This window comes from Seriola dumerili, unplaced genomic scaffold (assembly GCF_002260705.1).
Source record: "Seriola dumerili isolate Sdu_G_001 unplaced genomic scaffold, Sdu_1.0 BDQW01000016.1, whole genome shotgun sequence".
NCBI lineage: Eukaryota > Metazoa > Chordata > Actinopteri > Carangiformes > Carangidae > Seriola > Seriola dumerili.
In genome coordinates this window covers 644495-668571 of record NW_019174271.1, presented here as the reverse complement: position 1 = coordinate 668571, position 24077 = coordinate 644495, and the positions used below count along the sequence as shown (strand labels likewise).

The 24077-nt window shown below is 40.3% G+C and overlaps 1 protein-coding gene across 1 annotated transcript in view; it reads right to left on the bottom strand.

Moving 5' to 3' along the window:
- taf2 (TATA-box binding protein associated factor 2) overlaps nt 1-14372 on the bottom strand; it is a 31224-nt gene extending 16852 nt beyond the window's left edge. Inside the window, exons 1-17 of the mRNA XM_022751010.1 lie at nt 14338-14372; nt 13572-13647; nt 12298-12458; nt 11961-12079; nt 11385-11526; nt 10613-10844; nt 8340-8524; nt 8038-8151; nt 4470-4569; nt 4250-4335; nt 4029-4164; nt 3761-3915; nt 2890-3004; nt 2242-2351; nt 1082-1147; nt 797-923; nt 193-318 (exon numbers count right to left, since the gene is read on the bottom strand). Of these exons, the coding sequence (XP_022606731.1) occupies nt 193-318; nt 797-923; nt 1082-1147; nt 2242-2351; nt 2890-3004; nt 3761-3915; nt 4029-4164; nt 4250-4335; nt 4470-4569; nt 8038-8151; nt 8340-8524; nt 10613-10844; nt 11385-11526; nt 11961-12079; nt 12298-12458; nt 13572-13647; nt 14338-14372 (2085 nt within the window). The remainder of the gene's footprint in view (nt 1-192; nt 319-796; nt 924-1081; nt 1148-2241; nt 2352-2889; nt 3005-3760; nt 3916-4028; nt 4165-4249; nt 4336-4469; nt 4570-8037; nt 8152-8339; nt 8525-10612; nt 10845-11384; nt 11527-11960; nt 12080-12297; nt 12459-13571; nt 13648-14337) is intronic.
- Nucleotides 14373-24077: the final 9705 nt, after the last annotated feature.

Sequence of the window (24077 nt, the reverse complement as noted above, 5' to 3'; positions counted from 1 at the left end):
AGTGGTGGCAGTATTCGAAACTTTTACTTTAGTAAAAGCACCACACCATCACACAAACAAAGACACAACAGACTTTGAACATAGCATAAAATGGCTGTTTCTGGTTAAACAAAAAGGTCTGTCTGTGTAGGAATCCTTTCTATAATCTTGTCAGACACTTATAATAAAAAACAATGACACAGGAACACATACCCTGGCTAAACAAAAGCAGGCCTGCATGCGGACTTTGTAGAAACACTGTTCTTGCTCCAGGATGTCAGTCAGGGCCAGTCTGGAGGCAGGAGTTGGGAACTTCTCCAGCGCTGAGATAGCCTCCTCCTACAGAAAGATAAGGTACACTCAACATTTGTAAGCAACTAACGGCTAAAAGAACTCAAAGATGTCCAATCAGCTTTTGTGTGCTGAGAAGACGGATACACACACACACACGCACAGCTTCTTGTAACAGATAACGACCTGCAGCTACAACCTGTAAATGAGAAGAGCAGCAGAATACACAGGATGAAATGTTAATGACATGTATTTGACTTTAAAAGTAACAGTGACACTCAAGTAAAAATGAGAAGCTGCTACAGACTGTATATGTCCTGAATTACTCTTGGCTAATTAAAGAGTGAGGAGAGATTAGGAGGAGATATTAGTACTGAGTACTGAGTAGTACTTCTGGTACTACTTTTGATGGAACCAATCCCAACTGGAAGCACGCATTACAAGAGCAGGGATCCGTCTCCAAAAACAAGTGAGTTTAATGATTTACAAAAGCCACTTTGGAAAGCTACTTTTGTCATTAGCCCACCTGTGCAACCACATCCCTCTCATAGCGTAGCTGATACTGCCACATGAAGTCGGCCTGTTCAAACTCCACCTTCCTCAGGATGGACATGTCTGGGTCGATCCGGATCCAGAGGAGAGGAGAGTCGGCACTACAGAGGAAAGAAGAGACACGTTCATGAAGACAAATGTAACGTAGCTCAACTCCTTCCTGTAACATTTAACCTGAACGAGGTGTGAATGATTTAAATCATGTGGATGTGGCCGACTGTGTGACAGACAGGAAACGGTGGCAGCACTAATGTCTTACTCCATAGCTGACAGATCCATGTCGACCTCCTCTCCATTCATCAGAGGGATCTTCTTTTTCTTGTTTCTGGGCAAAGAAACCAAAACAACAATCAGTGATTTGTCAAAAGCTAAAGACTAACATGGGGAACATTCTTCTTTTTTTCCAAACTCTTTTTGTTTTTGACATTTTGAGATATTACACTAGAATAGACACAAGAGAACCAAAGAGAAAAACATCGCAGCTGGAATAGAGACTTACAAGATTAACATACAAGAAAAAACCACAGAACCACAGAGAAAACATCGACTTTAAGATTTACATGAACTCAAAGACAATGACTGACATATGCTGCACAAATGGATGAAAACTACTACAGCACCCACATAACCATGGCAAATGATATACTATCCCATAGCTGATCATTTAAAAGCCATTTACTCAGTGAAAGGTTCTTTGTTTCTCTCTCTATTTCTGACAGGTAGTCAGGCGAGGAAACAGAATCTGTGCTCGTAAAGAGTCATGAGACATGACAGACGAATGTGTCCTAAACTGAGAGAAATAGGATTCTGCTGCTGACCCTGCCAGACAAACACTGAACTTTGCCGACACAGGACTTCTGAGACCATGGACAGTGTGTGTTAGACAACAGGGAACCTTGAACAACTGAAACACCAACTAATGGTTGGTGGTAACAGTAACAGGTAGTGTTTTGTATGCTAGTTTTTTTTTCTAATTCTAACAATAATATGTTGAAAAGTCTTTATTGATCCCAGGGGGGAAGCTCTGATGTTGCATTGGCAGAAAATATAAGAATAACAAAAATATATGAGCGCAAGTGAAGTCAAAATACAAGGCAAGCAACATACATACAGTGCCCATGATAAGAGTTGCACCTTAAACTAATAATCAATAATCATCTGAGCAAAGTGACATAATGGTGTGAATATTATAAGTCAGCGAAGCAAACACTAGAACAGAGTACGGTAGGTAATAATATAAAACTATCTCTAAATGAATATACTAATAATATGATAATAGTATATAAGGTAATAATATGGTAAAACAACACATTATAACATATATAATATAGAATATACAGTGTAATAAAATTAATATTAAGCATGCAGAATTCACCGCTCATGTGTGAATGAACTAATGTGTTTTGCTGTAGTCGGTACCGTCTGCTCTTGGAGTGGCAGGGGATGTCATGTTTGAGGCTGTTCTCCTCTATCTGCAGAGTGTGGTTGAAGGACCCATCCAACTCCTGCACTGTCACCTTGATGGGACCCTGCAGGGAAAATACACAGAGGATTATTCATTCATTCATTCATTTTCTACCACTTATCCTCTAGTAGGGTCGCGGGGGGGCTGGAGCCTATCCCAGCATCCTTTCGGGCGAGAGGCGGGGTACACCCTGGACAGGTCACCAGTCCATCGCAGGGCACACAGAGACAAACAACCATTCACTCTCACAGTCACACCTATGGTCAATTTGGAGTAACCAATCAGCCTAGTCCCCATTTGCATGTCTTTGGACTGTGGGAGGAAGCCGGAGTACCCGGAGAGAACCCACACAAGCACGGGGAGAACATGCAAACTCCACACAGAAAGACCCCTTCCTGCTGTGAGGCGACAGCGCTAACCACTGCCCCACCGTGCCGCCCACAGAGGATTATCAGACAGAGAAAAGTCCAAATTACTGCAAGGTCGTCCAATAAAGTGGGTCAGTGGGTTTGATTATGTAATGGTTCTTTTGCAGCCCACTAATCTCTCACACTGCTGCTTCTTTTTCTGGCTCCCTCCACATCCTGTATCTGAAGGCTCACCACATATTTCTGGGTTCCAGATGACGTGTAGTCTTGACGGATCTCCAGCTCCAGCACGTTCCTCTTCCTGTTGAAGGCAAAACTTCCAAAGAATTTCACCACACTGCTCTGGTCTCTGAACAACAAAGGTTAAGACAGATGACCAAGAACAGCTGGAGTGAAAATAGGTTGCAAATATATTTTATTATTATTCATATTTCAAGTTTCTTTTCAATTCAAGAGTAAATAATAACTCTGTTCATGTGCGAAGCATTCCGATTTACCAAACGGTTAAGAAATTAAAAAGATACTTGTATTAATAAAAAACTTTTGTAAAATATTTCTTCTTGTTAGAAAATTGATTTCTTGTTATAAATATGATATATATAAATATGTTTCTTCTTTATTCTTGCATATTTCCCTTGTGTGCATTTTGTGTGACTCCATTCAATGGTAACTGTTCCTGCTGTTTGATCACCTTTAGTCACTTTTGATAATTATCATTTTTCAAGTGGATAAAGTTGCCATTTCGGTCATCAATACAAAAGTATTCAGACTCTTCGCTGTGGCTCCAAACTGTGGTCAGGTGCTTCCTGTTTGCTCTAATTATTCTTGAGGTCAGTCTAGAACCACCTTTAAATGAACTGACTGGACATAGTCTAAAGAGACACACGCCTGTCCATGTAAGGTCTCACAATTTACATTACATGTCAAGTAAAAAAAAAACATCATGAAGTCCAAGGAACTCTCTGTAGACATAGAGGCATAGATCAGGGCAAGGGTATAAAACCATTTCTGAAGCTGAGTGTAACTGGACAGGTCAGGGAGGCGACTGAGGACCAGTCACTTCACCTACTATTTTCAGACGGAGATCATTACAGATAAAGGATACACCCATTGTTTGATGAGCGGGCCAATGTCTTTGCCAGAGACGTTGGAGATGGATTTGAGGAAAGCGTGAGTAGACAGAAGCATCTGGCTCCACATGTGACTCTGGTACTTCTGGGATGAGGCCGTACTGGCCAGACTCAGGAGCTTGTTGAAAACCTAAAGGAGGGCAGCATAGAGGAGGCAAAAAAACCACTTAGACGAGGTCAAAACTCAGTATAATAAAGAGTAAAGCAGTTTTTGTTGAGATGTTGACTCTGGTTGTTCCTGACCTGCAACATGAACTCCATGCTGATCCTGTTCTCTATCAGCCTCATCACCAGGTGGGCCTTACACTGGAACATCTTGTAGTACTCCCAGGACAATGTGTGGGGGTGCTTGATTGAGAAGTGGAGGTGGGGAGTTGGACTGCAGAGAAAAAGGTTAAGTCATAACTAAGACTTCAAACATTAAATCGCTGCATAGCGTTTCAACATGAGATTAAATGTATTACTTGTCTTTCTCTTTGCCTCCACTGAAGGTTGGGTGCAGCAGAACCCCTCCCATCTTTAGCTCATAGTCCACAATCTTATGCAGCTCCTGTTCAACACCACAAATTTATAGAAGAGAATTTAGAGAAATTATAGAATAAAGAAGAACATCTGTGAGGTTGCTCCTGATGTGCATGATGCCAGGATGAGAAGAGAAAAAACAGATTAAAATAAAGGTGTTACCTCTTTTATCCAGTGGCGATACTCATTGACGCCAAAGGTTTTCTTCAAGTAGAGGCCGTAGATGTAACCTGAGATTCCCTTCAGCACCCACTCATCAGCCCTTGAGAAGCAACAACATGTCATGTCACTGCAGAGTCAGCTTTCAAAACACAAAACTCTACAAAACATCAATGAACTCATTGTGGGTGAGTTAAATGTTTATGGTAAATGTCCAGGAATCATTCAGAATGAATAGTAGCAGACTTTTCCAGTCCTTTTGCACACTTTGTCTTTGAGCTCGTTCAATGTGGAAAACCTTTGAAAAGCATTTCAGGCCACACTCGAGTTGCTCCATCATTTTGTAATTGTGAATTTCCCCCTCGGGGTATCTTGGAAGGAACCTGGCGTGGCAATCTCAGCTCTCATAAATTTACAAACGCGGATTTATTAGGCCATGAAAAAGAGAGAGAGAAAACACGCTGATTCAACCTTGGTGGTTTGACGCTGAGCTGGATCCAGCCCGATTTACGTAATATGAGACGCTTTAATCTGTGTATACGCTGTAATCAGCATTATGGAGAGAAGTGTTTTCCTTTCTTTAAAGATTTCATCCACTCTTTGTATTAATACTCAGTAACAAGGTTATTACGGTTCACTAAATCTAACAAAAATAACAAAATAAAAAAAACATAACTGAAACTCTATTGTGTGTTTACGAAACTAACAAACTAAAATTAGAGAGAAAATGTCTTAAGTTTTCGTCTTTGTCAATTTATTTTATACGAAAGTCAAGTATATTAGGTGGATATGAAATCTATCTTAGCAGCTGTCTGGCTCCCAGTGTACGACCAGTACATGTGCACTTGAAGTGTCCAAAACATTCACTGTATTAATGATGTCAAACAGTTGTGCCCAGTTAAATTTTTTCTAGTTAATGACACAAGCACACATCTTTTATAGTTGTCTTTTGGGGATGGTTGTTCATCTGTCCTCAGTCAACACATTTTTTAATTTTTTTTTAATGGTTTGATGTTTTGTTTTTATACTTTTTGAATCTCGCCGTGACAAATAACCCATATTACAAAAAACTAACACTAACACTGAAACTAATAAAAACTAAACTAAAGCTAAACTGAAATTGAAAGCAAAAATTCAAAACAAATATAAAATAAAAAAACAAATGAAAAACCCCAAACTATTCTAACCTTGCTCAGTAAACCAAGCTCCGGTTTCTCCAAAGCTTTTAACAAACTTCACTATTTGTCAACATAGTTCCACAGATTTAGAAAACAACAGTTTCTCTTTCTCTCTCGTGCCGCTCTCTTTTAAGCTTCTGAGCTCAGCCTGTTTTCAATTACAGGCCCCTCTCTGATTAATTGCTAGCAGGCGTGCTTTACTAAAATCAAAGGGATCTGACTGACTTTTCCTGAGGTCTTTTCTTACACACCAGCCAGCTCAACAACATAAGCAAACCGAGGTCCCACATCTGATGTGTGTTTAGAGGTCAGAGAGGATAAAAGAGCAGAAAATAGGAGAAGAGAGGAGGATAAGAGGAGGTAAAGGAAGGACAAGCAAGAATTTATCATCAACAGTACGAGAGGCACTGGAGTGTTTAAGTCCTACTGATGGGCCTCTTAACACGAGCAAACCACCAAAACACCCCTGATTTATTCCCTCAGCTTCTCACACACACCAACCACGCTGGCCAAATTGCCAGGCAGTAACACAGTGATCCATCATACTGGCGGATGCAGTCATTCGGGCCGGTGCTGGCCCATCGTGTGATTCCTAGAACTGAAAAAGGCTTAGTCCTGGAGTATATCTCTCATCATCAGGAATATATGAAAAGGTCTGAATGATACCACACTTCTCCAAACAGACCTGAACACCATGGAGAGAACGGCTGACGGCCTGGATTCCAGTGAAAATGGTTTGTACGCATCCAATAATGACAGCACTTTTCCATTAAATACAAGTCTGGCCTCTGAAGCTTATTGTGTTCTGTCCTTGGCTGAACTCACAGCAACTCTTCCCATGATATCACCCAGTGATTCAAACCACCTACTTCATACAACACATCGTCTGATCACATCTAAAGGTCAGAGTATTTATATTTGTTCTGAATCAACACACTCAAAGGTGGGCACCTGTCAAAGAGAGGGGGGAGACATGATGAATAATACTAACAAGCGAGACAAAGAGCGAGAGAGAGAGAGTGAGAGTAAGAGAGAGAGAGGATGACATGCAGCAAAGGGCCACAGGCCGGACTCGAACCCAGGCCGCCGAGGCAAGGACTAAGCCCAAGTGAGCCACCGGGACCTCTTATTTAGTTTCTTATTTAGTCTCTCCTACAGAGCAGAGACTCTGTCTGGGATCCACAATAGTTTGGTCTTTATTTACTCCAACTCACAGACTTTTATTAGAGGCAGGACTTTATGTCTAACTCCCTCTGTTTGATATGTAGAGTTGGTCATAGTCGTTGTAGTATGAAGCCTCAAATTGCTCTGTGAGTCTTATGTTTAATTATTCCTCTGTCTCCTTTAGTAATAATGATACATGGAATCAAAGTAGTTTATTTGCTGTAATGGAGGTGCAGCTCAGTGTATTGGAAGCACTCCTCCTCTTCCCTGCAGTTCCCGAGCAGCAGGGAAACCAGAGCGTCTCAGTAGACTGTGGCTTGGCACTATACTGACCAGTCACTCAGTCAGTCAGTCAGGGACATTCCAGATTATAGGGATAGCCCCACTGTCGCGGTCCAGCCAAAATTGACTCTACGGCTATACTGACATAGATGTCAGTCCGTAGTGATAGATTTTAATGCATCTAGAAAAAAACAAGTCCTTGTTTCAAGGACATTAGTTCTTGAGCTAATTGGAATCCCGGTGGTGAATCATCTTTCAGTGATAAAACCTCTCAAACCCAGCGACTGGTCACAACTGAAGTACTACCACTGATGTCTCAACAGGAGTTCGGCTGGAGAACAGGTACTGCAGGTTCTGTTAAGGCCAAGAACCGTGATATAGCTAAGCCCACAAGGAGTGTCTCTCAGCGGTGTACAACAGACCTGAGGCTGCAAAAGCTTATGTCATATCATCAAAAAAACAAAAAACAGAATCACAGCAGAACGTGAACTGGACATTCAAAAAGACCAAAGACTCTGCTATTAGGTGACCATATAAAGAGATTTTAAAGGTTAACTTTTGTTCATTCTGGATACCTTCAGAGATTCGACCCATAACAGGGGACACATCTTAGAGCTAATTGTTTCCAAGGGCATAGATGTGTCTGAGGTTGTGGTGACCAATGTTGCCTTTTCTGATCATAAGTGCTTTCTTTAAAATAACCATCTCTGCAGACACCAGCAGAATCAAAACAGAGGTAATCAGGAAGCGCTGTATCAACGAAAACACCTGCACATTATTCACCAAGGCATTCACATCCACACCAGTTCTGCTTTCAGTTCCTGTCAATGATCTCATGGACAGTTTCAGTTCTTAAGTCATAAATCTTAATTATGTCATCAAAGTTGTCGCTGTTTTTTTGATTGACACAGCAAATAAACAATGACAATTAATAGTTGGAGGCTCACCATGACATCCTGGAGATGAAACAGCCAAAGAACTGCTGAGCCAGGGCCTGGGCCAGACAGCGGCGAGTCTGTGGGGTCTGGTCTATGATCATAGCACTGTGAAGCAGGTTGGTACTGAAAGACAGAGGCAACAGATCAAATCTCAGAGTGAATGTGATACAGTATGAGTATAACCTGAACCCATGGCAGTCTGCTATAAAATTTCTATAGCTGGTAATTTCATGTATGACAGTACAGAAATACCAAACCTATCGTGACTTGAAAGGACAGAGGAACAGGGGAACACACACTATCATGATTACCTAAAGATGCTCATGGATGCATAGGAGGACACTTGCACATAGGCCTCGTCCACAAACACAGTCTTGAAGCAGGCGTAAGGGTAACGGCACGTCAGGATCTCTTCATAGAACTCAAAGATCTCATGCAGGTACGACATAGAGTGTTTGAGCAGCGGCAGCAGCTGCGGCAGGCAGAAATGGGTCACCTGAGAGGGGACGAGACCAAGTACAGTGTTAGTTAGTAATTAGGCCTACATAATCATATGGTGCCTTTCCGATTAAGGCTCCAACTAATGATTATTTTTATTAATGATTACTCTGTCAATTAATTGTTGGGTCTGTAAAATGTCAGAAAAAGGAAGTGAAAAGTGAAAAATGTCTATAATAAAAAAAGACTAAACATTCAAACCCACAGATATTCCATTTAAAACACAGAGAAAAGAGGCTAATTCTAACATCGGAGAGCTGGTGCTATTAAAGTTAGCTCTCTAGTCAGAGCACAACAACAGAAACACTATTGTCTGTTCTGGTTCCTCTGTCTTACCACTGTCCTAATAACACAATATGAGATGTCCCCTTTATATGTCTTTACTGCATTTACTACCATCACAGACTACAGAGGCAGGTGTCCACACACTACATTCTACCTCGGCATGCCCTCATTTTCAATTGCGTTGAGAGTAAACAAAGTGACAAATCACCTTATTTACAAAAGCTTAAGTACACTTAAAAGTACACACAGAATAGATACACACAAAAATAATTGACAAGAAAACAAACAACAGCAGAACCTAGTTAAAAACAGTTGCATTCATAGCTGGACTCTAGTCAAGGAGTAAAAAACATCTCAAAGATGACCAAGAGAAATGGAAGAACCTGGAGCTGCAGATTAATTCTATTTGATAATTGGCTTCTGCTCTTCTCAAGGAGGATGTACATTACTTCTAAGTTGTCTAAAATTCAGCCAACAGGCTCCGTCTCCAGTACGCCTCGCTACAGCTCTGGATTTGTCTGTTGTTGTGAACATCACTGGTAACTCTGTGGAGAACCAGGGGAATAATCTGTCTTCAGTTCTAAGCATTTCAAAGGGTGCCTGGATTAATTAGTTAAATCATCCAATGCCAATTCTACATCTATTATTTCTAATTTAAATTGATTACACTGACTGAGTGATATTTAGATGGATCAAATAAATATGTTGCAACAGAAACATATAAAGAATTGGTTCTCCCCTGTCCACCCTCCATGACACATACTCTTCATGAACCAGGTGCAAGGAAAACGGACACAACCTTTTTTTTCTGCAGGCGCTACAGAATCCTGTCCACCAACACCACCAGACACAGAAGCAGCGTCTTCCCTCATAAACAGCTGACCAGTACCATCTGCTCTGTCACAGCTTCTCTTGTTTCTTCAACACTTATCACACATGCTGCCGTCTAAATAATACATCACAGCTTCATACACACACTTGCACTGCCGGTTAAATAATCAGTAAATTTCTTGGATACTGTGTATTGTCTGTAAATAGTGTGTACATTTGTCTGTATGGTGTATTGCTTGAGAAGAACCAACTGCTGGAACCAAATTCCTTGTGTGTGTTTATTGGCCATTCAATCTGATTCTGATGTTTATAATTAAGGTAATTAAGTTTATTGGATTTCAATATGCAGTCATGTGCTCTAGAAAGAAACTGAGGAGAGAAGGAAACATTAACATCAATAATGGAGCCTTGTGTTTAGGGACATCTAGTGGTGATTAGTAGTAAATACAAAGACTCAGTTTAGTCCCTAATCTCCAAATGTTTTACAGATGGCAGTAGTTTTAGTGTTGTTAAGCAATTATAACAGTAAATATTCTAATAGTTGACACTTTTCCCTCTTACTACACGTGTTTGTGAGTGATTGACCGGTGGGTTACAAACCTAAAGATGTTCCTTTTACAGAAATATAAAACACACAAAGCAGAAAATCCTCACATCTCAGATTCAAATGTTTGTCTCATGTCCCTGTTGATCAACGGTAACTCTCAGCTCACTGAAAAAGAAAAGACTCTCTGGAGCTCTTTGCACGATGTGATTTGTTGGCTCCTCTGACTCTTGTTCTTTGTGTTACTGTAAACACTGGCCAGAAAGTTTAAGTGACACTGTGTTCACTATTTCATTTTATAAAAGTAAATTCACATTTTTGGAGGATGAAGCACGGCATTATGTGGTCCAACAATAATCAATATTATGTTGTTTTTTTTGTTTTCCACTATCCCACACTACATGCGGCGTCATCATTTAAACCTACCTCATGCATGTAGGGGTCTACCAGGATTTCAAAGGGCCCCACAGCCAGGGAGATGTTAGGGGCCGCTGTGGGAATGGGGAGGACATAGTGGAAAGTCTTCTTCCTCATGTCATGGGTGTAGATGGTCTCCACCAGGTCCCCACAGGACACTGCCACCATGGAAGCATCCACGGTGAACTCCAGCTTCCACGTACACAGCTCTGAGTATGAATCCACGCAGGGAAACCAGAACCTGGGGTAAAAGTCAACATTATGAGCTTTAAGCACAACAACACAAACAAATACAATGACTAATGCTATTGTGGCTTATGTTTGTGAGAGTCTGCACGAAAACAAAGGAAATGTCCAAAAAGGAAAGGGAAAGATGGTGAAGGGTCTGAATACAGTATATTACAGTGTCAGTGTATTATTTCAGTTTTGCCTTTTCTTGTACTTGAGTGTAGTTTGATGAGGGAAAACATGAATTAAAACGATTTTAGCAAAAGGCTGCAACAGAAAATGTAAAAAAAAAAAAAGTAGAGGGGTCTGAATACCTTCTGAATGCTCAGTAAATACAGTATATAGAGCACTCGTCAGCTGTTTTTTTTAGAAAACTGCTTGCAAACAGACCGATACACCTGGTGATATATGGCACGGTTCATTCTTACTGGAATTAATTTGTACTTGCCATTTTCCATTTAGCTAATAAAAAGCTCAGCTAATAAAAACGAGTAAATTTTATTTGAATCAACTCCTATGAAACAGGGTAATTATGAACACATTTGTTTGATACCTGGTGGAGTTCTGGTATCCAAAAGAAAACACATGAGCTCCTCTCTCCGCCATACTGCCCTCCACATCAGGAACAACAAAGTGGAGACCCCCTTTAGGCTGGTCCAGGGAAAATTCTATGTACACCTTTAAAACCTTCAAATCTGGAGACACAAAACACAGGAATATTAGTGTTTTCATTTTCATTTAAAAATACATGATGGGTAGATCAGCTGTGCTCATAGTCACTGATCACCTTAAAACTGATCACCTGTGGTTAATACTCTGGTGTCTGTGTGCTGTGTAGTGTAGCCCCGCCTCCCACCTTGTTCATTGCGCCAGTGCGCAACAAGCCACCAAAACAAAACATGTCGGCCGTGTGGAACTTTATCAAAGTGTGTGAGACTGATATAACGCACGCCATCTGCAATGCATGTCAAAAATGATCGGTATCGACCGATCTCACTCATAGATGATCTGCATCAGTATCGGAGGCAAAAACAACGTGATCAGGGCACCTCTACACTTTATCAGTAATGAACAAAATAACTCTGTGAGCCTCTTTAATTGTTGGTGGCTTTTATTCTTTGCCTCTTACCATCTCCTTGTTTCCAGAGCTCAGAGGGAACTTTGATGACCAGCTCCCCATGTCCTGCATCAGGGTCCACAGCACTCACTGCTGCTGTATAGGCACTAGAGAAATAGTTGAGATTTCTCCTACAAAGACACATACAAAAAATTGGCAGTCAACACTAATGAAAAAAAAGAAAACCCTCAGTATGTGAGGAGATAAATAAAACGATTCACTTCTTATTAGAAAACAGATGTGTGTCTTACCACATAACTCACTGTCATAACCGAATATATTTCCAGTTTTCTGACAGCTCATCAGGTAATCAGAAGACGCACAGGCAAAAGTAGACTGATATACTCACTGCTTAGACTCATGGTGGCACACCTCTAGCGTGGGGTCATTGTAGATGAACGGGGCTTCTAGCTCATTGACTCGAACCCTGTAGATGCGGCACTGTTTACTGTTGAGCTTGATCCGGTTGAGGTTCACCACTGTGGGGAAAATGGTCAGCTCGACATAGCCCTAAGGGATGCAAAAAAAAAAAAAGGTTTATGAAGATGGACGACAATTGTAATCACCAGCTGAAGTTATTTTCATTGTGTGGATTAGAACCAGAGAGGGAACAAGTGTTTTTTTCTTCACATGTCCTTGTGACTTATGTTTAACATGATTCTGTAAGGCTGTAACAAAGTAAGTAGCTTAAGTCGGACACATACAGTATTTGCATTATATTTAGCAAATAAAAATGATGACTCATAAGACTAGCTGCCTAATACACCCAAGATGCCAATGTAATAACTTTTTAATACATAGTAATTAATCAACCTTAAAGCAGGGAGTGATTTTCACCGACTGAATGAGTGTAATGTGTGAAATAGATGGACAAGAAAAGAGAGAGCCCTGCTATCAAGCAGTCAACTTTTACTGTCAACTATAACTTTCATCTCAAACAAAACGTTTTAGTAGTCTTTTTTTAACTTATTTTTATCTATTTATGTATATTTTTTCCTATGTGATTTTATTATTCTTATTCTATCTCATTTTACATTAATGTTTAAAGAATCAGAATCAGGTTTATTGCCAAGTTGGTTTCCACACACAAGGAATTTGCTTTGGTGTTTTAGTGCATAACAATAAACAAGGGAAGAAGAAAAAAATATAAAGAAAGATAAAGCACTGTAAAGTAAAGTAAAGTACTGCAGGTCAGTTATCTTAAATTATGAATAGAATATTTTTTTAATAAAATGTTTACAATAATAATGTGAACAAAACATAGTAAACAGATATAAATATGTACTATGTGAATATTTATTGTATTAATATTATATTCATTATGATAATTGAACACGTTTTACGTTAATTTCATGTCTTTTCATGTGATGCACTTGGTGCATGTAATTTCTTTGTTGTAAAGCACTTTGAGCTACATTTCTCGTATGAAAGATGCAATACAAATAAAGTTTATTATCATTTTTATCATGATCATTATTATTATTATGATTATTATTATTATTATTATTATTATCATTATTATATTGCAGATTGTGCAGTAACCGGACAGGATGCAGCTTGGTGTAATATTACGCGCTGGAGAGCCGTTTATACTTTCTGGTGAACTGTAACTGGTGTACTCACGATGACAGACTTCCTCTGGAAGTTGATGTTGTTGATGCACACCACCTGATGGGTCGTAAAAGCAGTGACAGAAAAACTACGTAAATATATGATGGAAATCTCATCGGTGAACTAAACTATTTACTCCAACAGATATATTTTCAAACTGTTTTTTACTTGTAACGTTACTGTCTGTACGCTTTAAACTGACGTTACGTTAGCTAGGACAGCTTTACCTTTGCTTCACTATTCAACACATATACCTCATTTTAAAGCTAACAAAGAGAAAATTATATAAAGGGAACTTATAGTTTGAAGGGACGTGGGCTCTCAAATCCTTTATCCTTCTTCCTGTTCATCTTCGTTTGCTGCTGTGTCTTGACTGAAGTTTCAACATGCCGAACCACTGCTCCGTTATGGTGCGCCGTGTTGGGCTACTTCGCTAGCTTCAGATTCAGGAAGCTCAAACATTAATCAGAATGCAAAAGTGAAAAAGGTGTCCTCTAATGTACGGGGACACTAACAAAAAGGTTATATGTAACAGAACAACGAGAGTCGGAGTCAGATGCAGCAGCCAGCGCTGTAATGACTGCTTCAGCGTCGGTGTGTGTCCCCCGGAGACGGCTGCACAGTGTTTTTACTGCAACCACAATCAACGTATCCACAATTATAAGTCGGCCATGAATAATAGTGAGTGTTGTACAGAAGAGAACAGGTCCACACAATGGCAGCAACAGTCCCCGCGCATCGAAACATTCAAATATACCCTCTCTGTCCGGCTGCTTACAACACAGTGGATGCGGCTTCACTGTGTTCAGCCATTTTGTTTGTAACCTTTGACCTCCCGCGTAAAAATGGCAACAACAAATTGTTTCAATATCAAGAGAAGAATCAACAAAATCCAAAACACATGTATTACAGGCAGTTTATGATTGTTTATAAGGTAGACGCAAAATAATGTAATTTATTTTCTTTTAAAAATAGAGGACACATCTTTGCTACGTCAGAGCGGGGCGGAGACTGTCTGCCTACCAGAAAGTGCATGAGCTCCGCGGGAGCGCGCAGCGGAAAAATATGAAGTATCAGTTATTTGAAGGATTTTACAACGATATAATCTTCACTATTACAGTGGAGTTCCATTGTGAAGGCTGTAATGGCTTTACTTGCATTTTTATAGGCTTTATAAGTTTCAGAGGGTGAATTATGACGTTGGCTAATAAACATTTACGTTGTTGTCAAGAAAGGAAAACAGAGTACTTCAAACACATGGGTTTATTACATCCAAAGATCTAAAGCAATAATTTGTTAAGAAAACATTTTGTGGATTTTTCTTTAAAGAAGTGGTATAGCTGCAAATTAAAAATATACAATCACAGACTCTCTGTGTCTGTGCCTTGAAAAAGTGAATGACTGGATGCAATCAATCTTCCTCCAATTAAATAAAGAGAAGAATGAGATAGTTCTGTTTGGGAACAAAGAAGGAAGGTTGCAACTTAGTGCCTACCTGGAGTCTAGAGCATTAAAGACTTCAACCCATGTTAAGAATATTGGTTTGTCTGCGTCTCCGAGATGCAAAATCTGCGTTTTTGCATCTCAAGAACATAGCTAGGGTCAGAGACCTTGTGTCTAATCAAGACTCAGAGAAACTCATTCATACCTTTATATCTTCCAGAGTTGATTATTGCAACGCTCTCCTCACTGGTTTACCAAATAAGACCGTTAGCCAGCTACAGCTTATTCAGATGCTGCTGCTCAGGTTCTTACTAATACCAAGAACAGAGAGCATGTTACTCCAGTTCTCAGGTCTTTGCACTGGCTTCCAGTCAGATACAAAGTTGGCTTCAAAGTTTTACTCATTGTCTATAAGTCACTAAATGGTCTGGGCCCTAAATACATTAAAGAAATGTTCCATGTATATGAGTCAAATAGGTCTTTGAGATCTGCAGCAGCTCTTCAGTTATTGGAGCCTAGAGTTAAAACTAAACAAGGTTAAATGTCTTTCAGCCATTATGCTGCCCCCTGCTGGAACCAGCTCTCCCTGGAGATCAAATCTTCCCAAACTGTAACTACCTTTAAAAAGAGTCTAAAAACTGCCCTGTTCTCCTCTGCTCTCCTCTTCCTTCATCTAATTTTTAATCTTGCATTTTGCCTGTTTTATAATCTGTGTTTTTATGCCATTTTTCTTATTGTTCTCTGTACTTCTATTTTAATGCGTATATGTGCTTTATTTCTGTTAAGCACATTGAATGACTGCTGTGTATAATAATGTGCTATACAAATAAATTTGCATTGCACCAAAATTTGCCTTGCCTTGCCTCACTGAGCACTTAATTAGGAACACCTGTACACTTGCACCATGGCAGCAGTGCAATGTAAAATCCTGCAGATCCCGGTCAGGACCTTCAGTTAATTAATGTTCACATCAAACATCAGAATGAGGAAAAAATGTGACTCAATGACTTTGACTATTTTTTATGTTGATCTCCTGGATTTTCACACACAACAGTCTCGAGAGTTTTTACTCAGAATGGAGCCAACAAGAAAAAGCATCCAGTGAGCAGCAGCTCTGCGTTGATGAGAGAGGTCAAAGGTCAGAGGAGAATAGATAGACTGGTTGTAGCTGACAGAAAGGCTATGGTCACTCAGATAACCACTCTTTACAACTGTGCTGAGCAGAAAAGCTTCAGAGTGAACAACACGTCCAAACTTGACGTGGATGGACCAAAACAGCAGAAGACAACGTCAGGTTCCACTTCCTGTCACCAAGAACAGAGACCTGAGGCTGCAGTGGGCACAGACTCACCAACACTGGACAGGTAAAGACTGGAAACACGTAGCCTGGTCTGATGGATGATTTGTGCCTCCCCCAGTCTCCAGACCTGAACCCAGTAGAAGACCTTTGGGATGTGGTAGAACAGGAGAGTGGCAGCATGAATATGCAGCTGACAGATCTGCAGAAATGATGTGATGCATCATGTCAACATGGAGCAGTTTCAACATCTTGTAGTAGTATGGTGTTCCTAATAAAGTGCCCAGTAAGTGTGCCATCAAAATGAAGTTGAGGAAGAAGAAGAGCTTTAGTGCTACTTAAGATACATTCTACAAATCTCTGGAATTCAACTGGAAGGATGGAACACCATTCTTCCACAAGATATTCCCTCATCTAGTGTTTTGTTGGTGGCGGTGGAGTGTTTGAAAAAAGCTAGTTTGCTTTGAAATTTGCAATACATTCCGTATGGCAGGGCTGCACCACAATTTGCAATCAGAATAGCTGTCAGCCTTTATACCATACCGTACAGGAAATTCCCACCCTAAGCAATTAATGCATGGGAGCTGACACCATAAGTAAATATACAGTAGCACTGTACAACACATACCTACAGCTTTTTCTTTTATATTTGAGTATATTCCCATTCTTGAAATATAAGGTTTATCTTTAGTAATGTGAAAATTTAAACCTATTTGCAATCTCATAAGTACAGATGGTAAGACTGGTGACTGTTGCTATACTTTGATCTACTTCATCCACTCTACTCTTAAACATAGGTTTCCAATAGAGCTGCATGTTGAGCCTAATCCTCTTCACTCAACCCCATACACTCTTCAAACTCCATCATAAAATTGCAGATGACACTACAGCAGTGGGTCTGATGTCAGATAATGATGATACAGTTTATAGACAGCACACTTGGCAGAGTGGTGCCATAACAACCTGGTCTTAAACAGCAGTAAGAGGAAAGAGCTCATTATTAGACTTTGGCCAATATTTGATAATAAATCAATATTTTCCAGCATATGAAATATTTATCATTATATCGGGGAAAAAAATCTAATAGTTTTTTCACTGTTTTGCTTACTGTACATTGTAAGTGACAAATACAACTTTGAACTGCTGTTTAGTGTCAGCGTCGCTGACGCCGGGAACGCACTGCCTGCGTTGCGTGTGCGTTGCGGCTGACGTCGCTGAGTGTGCACATGTGTGTTCACACTGCTGCTTCTCTGCTGTGTCGCTGCTACCACCAGCTCCATCTCATTACATGAAGTTTGCAGAATACATTTCTGATTTCTTTTTAACTGTCGCTAAAATGTCACTGTCTCCACATGCAGCTGCTATAATGGTTAAAAAAATATTTGTCATATTCAGATTCAACCTAGACGTAGAAACTATAGTGGAAGGTGTCAGTTTTATGTAATGTTGCTGGTATGATGTCAATATAACATCAACAGGTCTTTTCTCTGTCTGTGCTGGGAGACGCATGTGAAAAATGGGTGAGACACCGAATCTCTAGACCACGTGATGCAGCCACGAGGCGGGAGACTCAGTGTGTCCGCTCTAGCCCATTAACATGGGCGCTGAAATGAAAACCAAGACACCCCACAGCTGCGACGCACATGTAACGCATCCAGTTTGTTTCTGGTCTTATACCTGAAATATAAAATACAAAAATATAATTGTTTGTTGTATTATTTTAAAAAAAGTTGATGTAGTTGTTTAAACATGTTTAATCTGTGGTTGATTTGTCAAGATAGAACTAATAGAATTATTGGCTGAAGAAATCCAAGGCATCAACATGGACAATGAAGAGAGGGAAGGGACAGGAGATAGAGTCATCCTCAGATGAAGATGTTTCTGTTTGGTGTGTGAGGAGCCCTTTTCAAACATGGCGGCAGTGCATCCTGTGCAAGAACGACTGCACACCTGCAAGTGTATATCCGTTGTTATGGATAAAACAGGATAAAAATGCACTTGATTTTTCCTGTTTATTTACTTTTTTAATTCATTTCTAATAATAAAATATTTAATAATGGTTCCATTTTTTATTTTTCCCCATTAAAATAAAATGGGGACAATCAACCCCATAGTGTGTGACTAACAACCATCCCCCACAACAGGGATGGTTGTCAGAAGTGCACAAGATGTATTTGACAGTCTAGATCTTTTGAAAAGAAAAAAGCTTAAGGAGAGTAAGGGCACTCCATTTTACACTTAAACACAGACACTTTACCTGACACTTAAGGCTTCTATTGCACATTGAAAGGGAATCTGTAAAAGATTACGTTTTTGACGGATTGAAATGAAAGTAAAAAAGTGTGACTACCAACCTCGTTCTCCCTTACCGGAGCAGTATCTTTGAACTTTTGACTGAATGGTTTGCTTGTCTGTATTCCCTTTTGTACAAACTTGTTATAACTGTTATAATGGTTATTAATCTGCTTTAAAATGAACATTTAAGCAATATTTTAATCAGAAAACCCGGGCCCTCATTGAATCTTTTCATGGATATAAGAAATTCATCCAAAACTGGATGAGAGTGAGTATTGATTTTTGAATCCTTGCATCATTGCCTGAGTTTCTGGCGAGCGTCTGAAACCAGACTGGGGCAGTGTCCAACTAGAATGGTTAATATCTTATTGACGTGGTAGTGTAGTAGTGTCATTGTTTCTGTTTTTGTTTTGCCCAGGGACTTTGTTACCACCTCTGCCAAACAGGCCAAAAAGTGGAAGTAGAACAATTCAAAAGACAAAAACAAGGTAATCTGCCTGTTTCTCTGCTTTGTACTATACTGACAGAGACCTATGGAGATTCCTTTTAAAGAAACTACTTAGCCTCAGTTTTCCACATTTGAAACATAACACAGATGCATTGACCCTTGAAATCAAGTGCACTTTGGAACTGTGGATACATTCAAACAATCACTTTCACAGTGTAGTAATTAACACCCTATTTTCAGAAGCTTAGGGAGCGACCCACAGGCAGAGGGGCAGAGGCCAGTAGTGTGACTGCTGCCACCTGGCAGTGGTGCAGTTTAATGGATGCAGCCCCCGGTTGCTGAAGCAAAACTGCCAGCCATAAGGGAAGAGGCCGAGGGGCAGACAGGCTCTACTGGACTTCATGAGAGAGCAGGCACAGAGGGAAGAGGAGAGAGAGAGAGGCAGTGACGGAAGAGGAGGAGGAGGAGGAGGAGGGGAGGGAGAGGGCAGCCACAGCTTGAGCAGAGCCATTTTTGTCTGTGTATGAGAAACTGAAATAAGTTCTAAATACATATTACTCCATTTCAGAGTCATCTCAGGCATTTCATTTCAAGTTTATTTACAAAACAAATGAAAAACACCTGTATTTTACAGATAAACACAACATAATTATTTACAGTCATGCAGTTACATTTAAATTAGCCAGAACAAGAAAAAGAACATTGCAACAAATAAACATATCTATCTATCTACCTATGTTTTAAGTATTGTCAAACATCCAGCTGTGCAGGATGAAGAATCTGGATGTGGCATCCATCGATGGCAGCAGCAGTGCAGCAGAATGCCTCATGGCCAGCGAGGCAAGCCCCCCCCCCCCCCCCCCCCCCCCCCCCCCCCCCCGGTGTTTGAGTGTGAGAGGCTATAAGGGCTCAGAATGGTATGGTATAAGAGGAATGTGACAGCACATTACCTTGATGATGAAACATTTGCATTCAATTGTGGGTTTAGGACTTTTGATTGTACATTTTTATTCCCTCCCTTCACTCCCTGTTTATAAACAGAAAACATAATGTTGGATCAGATCTGATCCAATTTGGATATTAGGAATTCACCATCATGTCATCATAGGACAAATAACTCCACAGTTCTCACTCTGAATCACAGTGAGCTCTGTGTTTGTACTGTCATGTACTGTCTTTTTTCTTGTAATGCTAACATCAGGGTTCATTCCTTTCATGCTTGTTTGTTAACCGTTCTTCCATCTTATTTCTTACGTTTTATGGACGCTGTTTGCCATTTTTTACACTTCCGGGCATCCCCTGATAACCATGGCACCTCCATGTTTGATATTACTATGAACTTTAGGTAAAGCCCTCAGGCAAAGTCTACAGAAATGCAGCCGTACGGACAGTGTGCATAAAGCGTCTGCTGGAGAGCCCTCATGCCCTCGATGGTTATACACTGGGACAGAACTAAGACCTCACAAACTTCCCGGGAACACGTCTCCAAGTCTGTGAGTCTGTGAGGGGGGAACATTGGGATTGGGCCAATTACTACTGAGGGTTCCCTAGCCCACAATGAACAGCACGTCTCTTGCAATGTTTCAAAATAAAAGTCCATCATGAGTTTAATGCAAATCAATGCGATACCGTGCTTCTATCTGGATAATATATTTCAGCATGAATGATAGTAAATGACAACAGCCATTGTGCACTAACCTTCCTCTACTGACTTAAATCAGAGGGCAGAAACATTCAGCTGTATTTTAAATATAAACTGTCTGATATGAATTGTTCAAGTCTACCAGAATTAAATTTCCTACAAACATCTAACCTGTTAAACCAGGTGCTTACTTATACTTTTCATTGGTTTCATTGGTTGATCAGCAGTGTGAGAGCACACCTATCTTCCATGCTCTGAGTCTCAAAGTTACTGTAGCCTACATGATTGCTGCGTCAGAAATCTAGTTAATGACGAGTGATGCACATGACTGTAAATCACACAGATGGAGAACAGGTGCACGCAGCAGGTATATATGGGTAATATAGGCTAATCCATTTTAATATCATTAAGCCATGAGAAGTTTATTAGGTACGCCTTGATGAAGCTAATGTAGTGTAATGTAATAAAACAGCCCTAACTTCAGCAAGGTTATAATGTTACATTTTTTATGAAATCTATTTTTGAGAGGTGTTTGTTCATCCCATCTTGAGGATAGACTAAATATAAGAAACATCTCTCAGTAACCCAGTACAGTTCAACAGCACCACAAACTACAGCTGACACACAAAATAAATCAAAAACCTCTCTGAGACATTAAATAAAGACTTATACAATATTAAATTGCACTCATTTTGTATCTAGGAGTACCATGTAAACTTAGACAAACATGCAATGCTAAAGACATGCTAATATGACACCATAAAGTACGCTGCTCTTGCACCTGCTGAATAACCATACTGTATCCTCCTGTTCTCAGGAGTTTATACTCCTGAATCTTACTTGCCAAGTTCGAACTCCCAAAGAACAAGAGTCAAAACTTGGCGTTCTTAGTATTGAGAAAACACTTACTGTGCAAAACTGCTTTGCGCTGCACCTAGGGCCTCAATTATACTGGAGAGTATCATTATTAATTTTATGGCCAATATAATCAATTATGTACAGTTTGTGGACTCCACAGACCCACAGCTGTTCCTGTTGTACGACTTTCTAGTCTGCTTCGATTCTGCTCGGACCGTCAGTAGTGTCCTTATAGTGCAGTGCTCACACGGACAAATTGGAGGGTACACAGACATCCACACACAGGCTCTCTGATGATGAAATTTTAGCACCCTATCAGACCCTCGCATGCTTGAGGATTTAGAAAGTGTAACACTAACCAAAGTCTAAGTCTATTGGTAGGGAAAACCCTGTATGTAGCTTCAAAATGAGTAATGAAGAGTAATGCATGGGAAAGTTATAGAGAAAATGTAAACAGCTTTCACACCTAGGCCTACCTCCAATGGGCCTGCATCCACTACGTGCACAGTAATGACTGTGAACGTGCTTCAGGTATGGACGCACAACACTAATAATTTACAGTTTACATCACACTGATCCGCTGTTGCTCCTCCATGTCTGGCAAGTGCAATATTTGTTTATGATGTCAGCCTCCAGATAGTCCCCGCCCATTCAGTCAATCACTCACAGGCCTTCACATTTATAGGGCTGGCCCTGCTGTTGACGTTCACCAAGAAAGAGAAAATAGGTTGTTTACTCCCCGTCAGGGAATCGAACCCCAGTCTTCCGCATGGGCAGAGATACTGACCACTACACTAACGAGGAGAGGTTAAGACTGTCGTGTGACCGCATCCAGACAGTCGGTGGACTGTTGATGGTTCTTCTTAAAGAAATATGTGCAAATGCTTGGAAAGCTCCTGCAAATTATGTTAGGAGCTTCTGATAGGCTTAGTGACATAATCTGAGTTAATTGGAAATGTACCTGTGGGAGTGTTTTCAGGCCTACCTTCAAACTCTGTGCATCTTGGCTTGACATCATGGGAAAATCAAAAGAAATCAGCCAATTTGTCTGAGAATAAATGGACCTCCACAGGTCTGGTTCATCTTTGGGAGCAATTAGGTAGCACATTGGTCTGTAAGAACAACAGTACACAAGTATAAACACCATGTGACTATGCAGGTGTCAGACCATCAGGAAGGAGACATGTTCTGTCTTCTAGAGATGAACTTACTTTGGTGGGAAATGTTCAAATCAAGGTCAAAACAACAGCTAAGGACCTTGTGAAGATGCAGGATGGGATCAGGTACGAAAGTATCTCTATCCAAATTAAAACGAGTCCTATATTCAACACCACCTGAAAGGCTGCTCAGCAAGCAAGAACCCACTACTCCAAAACCGCCATTAAAAAAAAAAAGCCAGACTCCAGTTTGCAACTGCACATGGAGGCAAAGTTCTTACTTTCTCAAGAAATGTCCTGCGGTCTGATGAAACAAAAATTAAACTGTTTGGCTATAATGACCCTCATATGTTTAGAGAAAGAAGGATAAGACTCTCAAGCTGAAGAACACCAACCCAACCATGAAGCATTGGGGGGTGGCAGCATCATATTGTGGGGGCGCTTTGCTGCGGGAGGGACTGGAGGGTTGCGTCACAAAATTGATGGCATCACGAGGAAGGAAAATGATGTGACTGAAGCAACATCTCAAGACATCAGCCAGGAAATTAAAGCTTGGTTGGAAATGGGTCTTCCAAATGGACAATGACCCCGACCATGCTTCCCGGTGTGTGAGCAAGGAGGCCTACGACCCTGACTCAGTTCCACCAGTTCTGTCAGGAGGAACGGACCAAGATTCAGCAAACCTATTGTGAGAAGCTTGCGGCAGGCTACCTGGGACGTTTAACACAAGTTTAACCGTTTTTAAGGCAATGCTACCAAATATTAAAGTGAATGTGAACTGCTGACACACTGATAATGTGATGAAAGAAATAAAGCATGAAATAAATCATCCTCTCTACTATTATTTCAACATATCACACTCTTAAAATGAAGCAGTGATCCTAACCTACCTGAGACAGGTCATGTTTATTAGGATTAAATGTCAGGAATTCAGCAAAACTGACTTTCAATGTATTTGACAAAAGTGCACGTCAACATCAAGAAGATCTGTATTAACACTAAAATAAAACCTATATATAGCAACAGATCAAAGACTAAAGGAAAGTGAACTGAAAATGAAAATGAAAATTACTTTTTAATGAAAAGGACAAAAAAAACAAAGAATATTTGAGCATTTTTTTTATCCAGCATCAACATGTTTATATTCAGTAGTCCCACCAGTGTGGCAGTAGCCAGCTGTGTGGTGAAAATGCTCCTGATGTCTCTTTTTTGGTGGCATATCTACAAAGCACAACATGTGTTGGCACAGACAAACTTAAGTTGATTGTGCAGTTCAAGATATTGGGAGTGACAGTTCATTCTAACATTTTGTCTTAATTAACTACACTATAATGTGACAGTATGGAACAATGCACTACAGTACGTTGGCAGTTTATTA